The 10,300-nt window shown below is 36.5% G+C and overlaps 1 protein-coding gene across 2 annotated transcripts in view; it reads right to left on the bottom strand.

Annotated features, from left to right (window-relative positions):
- Nucleotides 1-782: 782 nt before the first annotated feature.
- Nucleotides 783-10,300, bottom strand: part of LOC113237501 (low-density lipoprotein receptor-related protein 2-like) — a 78,996-nt gene continuing 69,478 nt past the window's right edge. For both annotated transcript variants that reach the window (XM_026473999.1, XM_026473998.1), the window contains exons 9-10: nucleotides 3,008-3,132; nucleotides 783-1,888 (exon numbers count right to left, since the gene is read on the bottom strand). In XM_026473999.1, the coding sequence (XP_026329784.1) occupies nucleotides 1,857-1,888; nucleotides 3,008-3,132 (157 nt within the window). In that variant the 3' untranslated portion in view covers nucleotides 783-1,856. The remainder of the gene's footprint in view (nucleotides 1,889-3,007; nucleotides 3,133-10,300) is intronic.

Consider the following 10,300-nt stretch of genomic DNA (forward strand, 5'->3'; position numbering starts at 1 on the left):
TCTAGTGTAGAAAAGTACGAAAGTACTAGTGTTAGAGAAAAAAATAATTTTGTGCAGTCGCTAGCGAACACTTCAGAGCATAGCTCGCATTTAATACATGGAGTAAAACCGGGACAGACACCGCAATGGGATAGGTGCCTCGTTTTCAAAAAACCTAACTTCCCCAAATCGCAACAAAGAATAATTATTTTAAATAAGGAGTATAGACACCGCTCATCAAAGTTCCTGCAGGGCTTCGTGTGGAATAGACGCGTTTGGCTTATGCATGCGTTTATCCCCGCGACGAACACGACAAACGGTTAAAAATTTCAAACGCAAGTATTTACCGTCGCGTAACTTTGTAAGTTAGAATAAATTCCGTTCTATTTTTATTATAACTCTACACTGGTTCATTAACTGCGCACCTAGGTGTCAATAACAGCTCTTTTGTATATAGCTTACTTACATAATAAAAGGGCATCTATCTATGTCGAATAGGATAGTCGCCTCGATTTTTCGCGGTATAGGTGCCCTTAGGGGCAAAGGACAACACAAGAAAGTTAGGAAAAGAAAATAAAAAATACATTATTTTAGTGAAAAAGACAAGTAAATGTTAATAGTTTAAAAGTAAGTAAAAGTACTAAAAAGACAAATTATTCACAGTTCAAACAGCGAACATTTTTGTAAAGAATGTTTTGATAGCTACAAAAATACATATATATATATATATATATATATATATTTATTTATTTATTATCAAAGATGTAATATGTACATACAATATAATAAAGATTACAAATAAAACATTTTATTATGAATTTTACTACTTTATTCTAAAGGGTATCTATCCTTCTTAATATTTTCATCGTGTGGCGTCTATCCATGTAGGTAGGCATCTATCCTCAAAGAAACAGGTTTGCAAAAAGTCAATTTCTTCAAAATTAGTAAATATCAGACCAATACAATCAAGTTTTAATGTAATGTAAATGATTAAACTAGTTATATCCATAGGAATTATTCCTGGTAAACTAATAATTTTTAAATTAGGAGGCCCTTTCAAATAGTGGGGCATCTAACACGGTTTTACACTACCTATTAAAAGTTCGTTCTTAATAATATAAATGTTTGTAAAGTAAATTCTTATTATGAGAAAGAGGTGACTGAGTACACTAATGTTAATTAATATATTATCATTTCATTCGTATTTACAATGTTTCGGTATTATAATTAGATTAATCTACGTCTAGGTTGAAAAAAAGTGACAGAGTGTAAACTCTTCAGTCTTACTGTGTCGCGTATCGTGTTACGGCTAAGGGAAATGTAGAAAAAGAAGAAAGTTCTCCTACACTGCACTACGGATCATTCAAAACGGTGCAATGGCAGTTAAAAACTATAAATTATGATTTTTGTTTCACTTTTCTTATGAAATACAAAAAAATCCACTTTGATCGTGTTTTAAGTTATAAATGTATTTACTGTTAACATTATGAGAAATTAGTAAAGTCGATAAAATATATAAAATAAATGCAGGCAATTAAAGCGTGAGTCTTAAAAATAAGATAAAATTGGTTTGAGCAACAAGAAGAAAGAACTTCAATGGAAAATCAATAAAAATAACTTAAAACTTTTCAGGAAATATTAAGAAGAAAACGTCTGTAATTCAAGAGACGCTTCTATCTAGATTTACAACTCTATGCCGCTTGCAATAAGAACGGTCCAAAGTCCAAAGTGTCAAGCTTGATGTGCTCTTGACTATACTAGGTATTTGTGAAAGGTTCGATCCAAATAAGTAAAGCAAACTATTTTCTCCTGATACGTAGATTGAGGTCCAGGAATTAAAACGTTTCACTAACTTTATTTTTATTTCTAATTCTTGTTCAAAGAGGGACTGACGGCGGCGCTGGACAGCCTGAAAAAAAAAAATTACAAATATACGAATACGTTCATCAGCAAATATAATCAGAGCCTTGAGCATCGCCGTAAAGTTGCCTGCTGGTTGGTATTCTACAGAATATATCACGGAGAGTGTGCGATGTATGATTTCATTTCGCCATCCTCTTTCCATCAACGGGGGCCTAGACGTAGGTTGGTGTTGCCACCCCTATGTTGTGGATATTCCTAGGATTCGGGCCACAGTCGCCGCGCGAAGCGTTTCGCTTCCTCATTTATACGAGTACGACGAACCGTTAATGAGTGGAATTTCTTGCTTGCGGACTTATTCCCCGAACGCTATAACTTGGACCTTATCAAGGCGTGAGTGAATATGCATTATTTAGGTGTGCATGCTACATCGTCGACCTCATCATCACTATACATCAGGGAATTATTTTGTTGACGTTTGACTGCCAATCCCTATTGCTACTAAGTTACACCGTCCACTATCTCGGATGAATGAATACACTATATGCAATATTATAATGCAGCGGATTTGGCAACTATGTCTACGAATTTACTTAAAAGACTTGTATTACACTAATAGTCATAGTTACAGATTCTCTTTTTTCTCTTTATAAGTATTTGTTATATAATGTTAACATTATGTACAAAAACAATATACAACGTGTATGCGGTGTTCTCCTCTAAGTAATGGGGCAATTGTTTTTATGTTTTGTATAATTATGTTATTGTAATGTATATTGCACTTATTGTTGGAGAACTAAACAAATAAATAAAAAGGTGGCATGAAATTAGCATATAAATAATGTGCCAGACAACCACACCAATTGCTTGATCTCAAATTAGGGAATTCTCTGTACTATGAGTACCGAGCAATGGAATTCAATCTGGGGCACTTCCCAGAACACCCACACCAGAACTAATTTAGAAAAGTACATTTCCCAATTTGATCCTACCAGGAATCGAACCCGGGACTTCATCACCCAGCGTCATAGTATGGTGTATACTGTTGAGCCACCGAGATCGTCTACTTATAGGCATGAGCATATAAAGCAAACGTTTTATGTTTTTGTCGGGTCTTCTGGTACACTAGGTACACTATGCTATTGCTTCTATCTGTAACGATACTTACTGCAAACATTGCAAGCTATTTCATCGCTGTTATCGCCACAACCGTCGCGTCCCGAACATGCTACCGCCGTGCTTCTGCAACGCCCGTTTCCACATCGCAATGGACAGAAGTCTGCAGCCCGCCATCTGAATTTTATATTCCGATGTTAAGTTACTACTTATTTATTGCACTGTCAATTTTAAACAATTAAAGTTGATTTTTGTCGATTATATCAACCGAAAGATAAAATAATCAGTAATAGTTACATCGACTACTCTATTAGTATGGATAATTAAATTTAATAAATTAAATTTAGGCAACCATGAAGTAATCACAGGTTGTTCTTTATAAATTTTAAAAGGCTTAATATTTCACATCGCGTTATATAATCTAGATGTATGTAACATTGCATTTTCTATGGAAACAAGGTGTGGCACTTGTATTGTGCAATCTATATGTAAGCTTTGTGGCCGCTTGGCATTTTCCGTGGAAGCAGTGATTGCCACATGCGACCGCCTGATTTGCCGAAACTGCACCTTCGCCTCGTGGAAACTGCGACCGGCGTCGCGGCTCTGATCCACTCTGGTTCACACATCGATCGAGCATTATCGTAAATTGTAATTGTAATTTCTTTAATTGAAATAAGAATTATAATTGTAATTTCTTTACTTTATAAATTAAATTGTTGTAAATCTTTATTCGATTTTTTAAGTCCATCGGCGGCGTCCAACATAATTCGCGTATTGTATTTGTTTATGATTTTTTTTATGTAATTGCATTTTTTTTTATGAAAGCAGGAGAACCTGCTAATAAGGGATACGCCTACTTATAACAGTTGTACTCCCACTCAGAGCTTTAAATCGCAAAGACCTGAAGGGTACTTACTGCCACTGCACTCGTCGCCCCGAGACTTAAAATTGACAAATCCCACGTGTGATGCTCAAACTATAAGTAGGTATATTTTCACCACCACCGTGTAAAGATGCTGTCCTCCTTCAATGTCATCTCACATTTTTATCATTCTCTTTTCTAGTTCCTTGGCACTTATTTAAAAAGTTTTGAATCGTTCTCGAATTGTCTTTTCCACTTCTTCTATTCTTGCGTTTATTCTATTCGTCGTCACTCCCATGAAAACTGTCGAAACGAGAGGTTGTGCCATAACTGCCTCTGTGGGCGAACGGTAACCATGCTGGACTACCACGCAGAGGTCCCAGGTTCGATTCCCGGGCCGGGAGAAATATTTGTATAGCCTACATTTATTTCTCTCGTGAGTTTGGGTGTCATTTGTGGTTGTCTGTATGTGTGTCCATGGCACCCGCGACACAGGGTTTCCCTATTGCGGGGCTATGTTTAGTGTGTGCGTTATTATCATTAATTTATCTGGTGAATATACTGTTTGAATGTCTAAAAATGTTCGTATGCGCGTTTATAACGAAGAAACACAAAAGTGGGAGGTAATTATGTACATACATTTTTGGAGAGAAGTGCAAAATGTCGAAGCTACTGAGTAGGTTACCACTATATCTTAGAAAATCCTGCTACGTTCTTGCTACGTTACTATGACTATACAAGGACATCTTCAGGGTTCTCAAACAAGTCAAGGATGAGAAAACTAGATTACGTACAGGCCACAACCCTTACCCTTCAAAATCGAAGCTCATACGAGTATTTACTGCTTGGCGGCAGAAATAGTTACGGTGGCAGTGCTTCCATGGACGAACTTCATGTGTTAAAACTCTCTCTTTATATAAGTAATTAATACAAAGATCGAACATTAAGAACTTCGATTCGGCAGGATTTGAATCAACTTCTTCCAGCAAACTGTGCCAGACGCTACTAAGCCACGGAACGAACCAGCGGACCTTAAGAATTTTTTGATGTGCTTGTTGAAGACTTTATTTTGAGTTTTCAATTACTTTTTGCCGTAGCGCCATCTATGAGAAATCTATGAAAGCTTTCCTTCACTCAGCCACGTACCTTTACAGCTACCAGCAGCTGACTAGAGATGTCGCTTTAATAATTGTAATTTTTAAGTTTATTGAATTTCACGAGGTTTGACCACCATGATATTCGATTATTTTTGTGAAATTACTTCACTAGTATATAATAATAATTAATACAAAGTACGAACACTAAGAAAAAATTCCTTTGATCCGGCTGGATTCGTACCAACGTGGTCTAACAAAAGTTATTAATGTCTTCCAGCAAACGCATATAAGTTGTCACTGGACACATTTTGAAAGCTACAGGTTTCAGTGTTTTACTAACTGTCAATCCTTATTTGTTAAATTGTATATGAAATAAATAAATAAAACGTAGAAGTAAATTATTAGTATTCCTACAGTTGTAAAAGAATGTACTACATATGAAGGAACTTTCACAGATTTGTACATTTAATTTGCTACATATTAAGCTGCGCACTAACCCATCCTATTGCAGTACAGTTGGCGACCACCCTTTGCAAGTTCCGTTTGCGAGCACTAATTATAGAGAAAAAACACGTTGAGACTTTTTAATAATACATCTGCCTCCGTGGCCGAATGGTTACCATGCCGTACTGCCACGCAGAGGTCCCACGTTCGATTCCCGGGCCAGGAGAAATATTTTGTATGGCCTACATTTATTTATCTCGTGAGCTTGGGTGTAATTTGTGGTTGTCTGTGTGTGTCCATGGCACCCGCGACACAGGGTTTCCCTAGTGCGAGGCTATGTTGAGTGTGTGCGTTATTATTATTATATTATTATTATTATTACATCAAAAAATCATTTTGAATTTGATTTGTTTTATTCAAACATAGACACAGTCGGGAGGGAAATGACTAAACGTTACTTTGACACATCACGTGATTGGCGATGATGACGATGTTACACTTAGGTCCACTTACATTAAACTTAAGTAAGTCTTAAACCAATGTTTAAGTTGCGTTACGAGTATCTTATCATTTTAGCATTTGTTTCAGACGTATTTGAGTATAGTGCAATTGGACATAACTTTTGTGTATTTAGTGTTATTTTTGTTTTCATTATTTGGTTACTCAGTAGTTTTTGTGTAATTGTTTTTTTTTACAAATCTCTCTTTGACGTTATTAAGTATTCTAAGTTGTTTGCTAAAGATGGAAATTCGTAAATGGCATTTGATAACTCATGATTGAATATAACTATAATTGTGTATAAAATAAAATATAATTATAGCATTTTTATTTAAAACAAAAGTTTGCTTATCGGTTTTTTTAATGGCATTACACCTATTTGTCAAGTTTTATTGAAATCGGTTAAAGGAATCATCCTCTCATTCTTCATCCCCTAGATTGTCACCCTTAGAGACGGAATAATTTCTTCAAATTTCGAACTTTTCAACAATAAATGAATCACCAAAATCGGTTCACAATTAATGCCGGAGTAATCGCGTAACATACACAAAAAAAACAGTGGAATTGAGAACCTCCTTTTTTAAGTCGGTTAAAAAATAATATTCTCAATATTCATAAACGTTTCATTTCTCTACAGAGTGTACTGATACAATGTGTCGGCCACTTGTACTAATAAAGCGAAACTGAGGTCAAATATTTGAGAAAATACCGTTATTAGGTCGTACGTGTTAAGGTTGCCAGATAGGGCTTCGGTGTATAACACATTGCACTTTGCATGTGGTATGAGTGACTAATACACGTGTGCTACTTAGATTAACTACGTATTTGTACAGCGTATAGAGCACAGTCTCAAGCTTGACATGATATAAATTCAACTCTATGCTGCTTACAATAAGAACGGTACAAAGTTCAACAGCGCATGTTTGATGTGTATCTCTGAACAAAAACCTAAGTGACTTCTTTGTTTCAACTTCCTTTATAAACGGAGATCAGGATTGCCCCCACATAATGTTAATTAGAATTTATAACTACATCCCGAATTACATTATAAAAATGTAAAGATTATTAATAAACGTTATTACGATTTAAACAAATTTTTTGACGACATAAATGATAATTTAACAAATGATAATTTAAAAAAAGTCTTCGACACTTTTATTTCTAAATTACTTAAAATCTAAAAAAAATATGTATTGTATTAAGAATAAATAATTTGATGCAATAAAATTATGCAATAAAATAGTTTGATTTTATAAGTGTAACAATTGCGATAATCTAAGAACTCGTGATGTAGTAATTTTTTCACTTCTCATGTTCTACAATTACGTTAATACAGCCTTACGTAGCGGGAGTGCATCATGTTTTAATCCCTAGGAGTTAAGTAACTACTTTTTTAATATACTTCGAGTGACCTAGACAAACTCAAACAGTACTTGCTCTAGTTAGGGCCAAAAGGTAAAAGTTCGTAAAACAATATAATTACAAACAAAACATAAATATGCGACAAGCTCTTGGCGTCAATCGAGATCTACGTTGGACGCCTATCCTATGATAGCCTGAGAGATGTGACCAAATAGGGTTAAATTCTTTATCGATATGCAAACATAATTTCTTTACTTATAGTGGGGCTTACAACTGCGGTTGTCTTTTTATGTAATAGGTTAGTTACATTGTGCAACAAAGTTCCTTATTATTTTTCTATTCGTGACGGTCAGTGTTTGGCTTTCAGTTCTTATTATTATAATTTAATTTAGTGTTAAGCTGTTGGTCTTCCTACTAGATAAATAAAATAAGTTATATTTTTTCAATGATATTATTTTGACACCTGCAACGCGTCGATGCGTTTTGTTAGATATTCAGTTAGGTATTTCCATATTTCAATCAAAACAGAAGTGTAAACGATTATTATAGATTATGCTTTGAATACAAATATATAAACGGAACATGTATTCGTGGAAATTTCATTTACTAAGAAAATAAATTTTTGGACAATATTTTAATGGCATTTTATAAGACCATCTTCACATTTTCCGCTAATACTTACAAATAACCTTATAATTATTATTGTTCTTTGATTTTTCGTGTTTCATGCCATTATTTTGAGATTTTAATTGTTATTGTTGCGGTTTTTGAAAATGTATCCCCTGATCTTTCATTTATATATATGTATGTACGTCTAAACATTTTAGTCTGAGATGAAAATTACTTGTTATTGGATATTTGTAACAGTTGAGATTTTTCAATTAAAAGTAAAAAAAACTCAACTGTAAAGAAACCCGCACAAGGTCGATTTTGCCTCTAACGAAAGTGTACCATACAGGTTCTCTACATATTCCTCAATACCGGAGTATAAAGCAGAAGCAGAGGTATTATTTTTGCCTTGCGGTTATCGGATGTGGTTAGCGGCAATACGATTTCAAAGAAAGCGTATAGTTTAAACACTTGTTTGTTACCACGTTCTACTGATTTATAATATTCCTTCGTGGTAATCAAAGTTTATTATTTCTCGATTTCTTAGGTTTTCCTTTGAAAATGATATTTTTTTTTAACCAGCCTTGATAATGCAACGGAAGATACTTCGAAAGGTTCTAGGACCAATCAAAAGAGAATTTGGGGACTCGAGGGCCCGATTCAATAGAGAGATAGAAGAACTAGTGTCCGAGCCGAACATAATCGGGAAAATAAAATCTGCTCGACTTCGCTGACTAGGACATGTGGAAAGAATGGGAGAGGATCGAGCTGCCAAAAAAGCGTATTTGGGGCAAACTACGGGTCATCGTCCAGTGGGCCATCCAAGATGTCGTTGGAAGGATGAAGTCGCCAAAGACCTAAAGAAACTGAATATGTCCGAATGGTCGGATTTGGTACAAGACTGACAGAAATGGCGTACTTTGGTGTCGGAGGCCAAGATCAACTTCGGGTCTATGAGCCTGCAATAAGCAAGTGATAATGCAACCTGTAAAGAGCCTAAAACGTTGGTTTTAATTGAAAAAGAAAACAAATGTTACGCGATTTAGATCCGGGAAAAATCCTTTGATTAACAGGATATTTATTAATTTTTATTGAATTGATATTCAAATATTTTTTTATGTGAAATGACTCCACTAGTTTGTTATAATTATTAATACAAAGATCGAAAACTCAGAAAAAATTCCTTCGATCCGGCCGGATTCGAACCGACGTCTTCAAGCATATCGTGCCAGACGCTATACCAACTAAGCCACGGAACGAACCCGCGGATGTCATGTGCTTGTTGTCGTGTCTTTGTATTTGGTTTTTCAACGACTTTTTAGCCGTAGCGTCATCTATGAAAGTATTTCGTCACCTAGTTTGATACCTTTACAGCTACCAGCCCCGGCTAGAGATGTCGCTATTCACTGCATTTAAATTTTTATTGAATTGATATTCAATTATTTTTTATGGGAAATTACTCTACTAGTTTGTTATAATTATTAATACAAAAATCGAGCACTCAGAAAAGCAGGATATTATTTCTATTTATAAGTAGAAGCATGGACACAAGCTCAGACGTCAAGCCTTCGAAATGTCGGTTTATTGAAGAATGTTGAAAATATCGTGGATGGGCACAGCCACAGAAGATGCATAAATAGGCTTGGAGCTCCTAAAAACAGTAAAAAGGAGGAAGCTGCAGTATTTCGAGTACATCGCGCGGATTGAAAAATACTTTCTACTGCAACTCATTCGGAAAGGAAAAATCCAGGGCCGCAGAAGACGTGGTCGTAGAAAAACTACATGGTTTCAAAATCTTGCCGAATGGTTGAAAAGGAGTACCACAGAACTGTTCCGAGAGCCGCAACTTCACGTATTCAAGTAATTTTAAAGATAGCCGACCTCCGGTAGGAGATGTCACCCCAAGAAGAAGAAGAATTCTAAAAATAGTAACTTTACATAGACACCCTTAAAACATTAACATATTACTTAAGAGAGATATAGTTGAGGTTGTCCTGGCGTGGTTACCCCGTTGGACATGCTGGCGGAGAGGGACGCGCGTCTCCGTCGACGGAGGAAGCTACGCCGCCAGAAGTGCGGTTTCAGGAGTGCTGACGCGCGTTCGAGAAGTGGCGGGCCAGCGCGCCTTCAGCGTGATCCTGCCCACCCTCGAAATCTGGTTGGGCCAGCGGAAGTGCCACATTGTGATACTCATCGGGCATGAATGCTTCGGTGAGTATCTGAATCGAATCGGACGGGACCACCACTGTAGGAGGGACCCGGATTCGGCCCAGCATACGCTGGAGGAGTGGGCGTGGGCCTCCGAGCGGAACACCCTGGCTGCTCGGATCGGGCGAGGTCTCTCTCCGTCAGGCATGGTAGCAGCTGTGCTGGCGGATCTAGAATCCCATGAGGCTGTGGTCTCCTTTTGTGAAGCGGTGATACTCCAGAAGGTGGTCGCCGAGCGTGTGGCCCGCTTCGTCGTTAGGAGGGG

Source organism: Hyposmocoma kahamanoa, unplaced genomic scaffold (assembly GCF_003589595.1).
Source record: "Hyposmocoma kahamanoa isolate Upper Pololo Valley unplaced genomic scaffold, ASM358959v1 93, whole genome shotgun sequence".
Classification (NCBI taxonomy): domain Eukaryota; kingdom Metazoa; phylum Arthropoda; class Insecta; order Lepidoptera; family Cosmopterigidae; genus Hyposmocoma; species Hyposmocoma kahamanoa.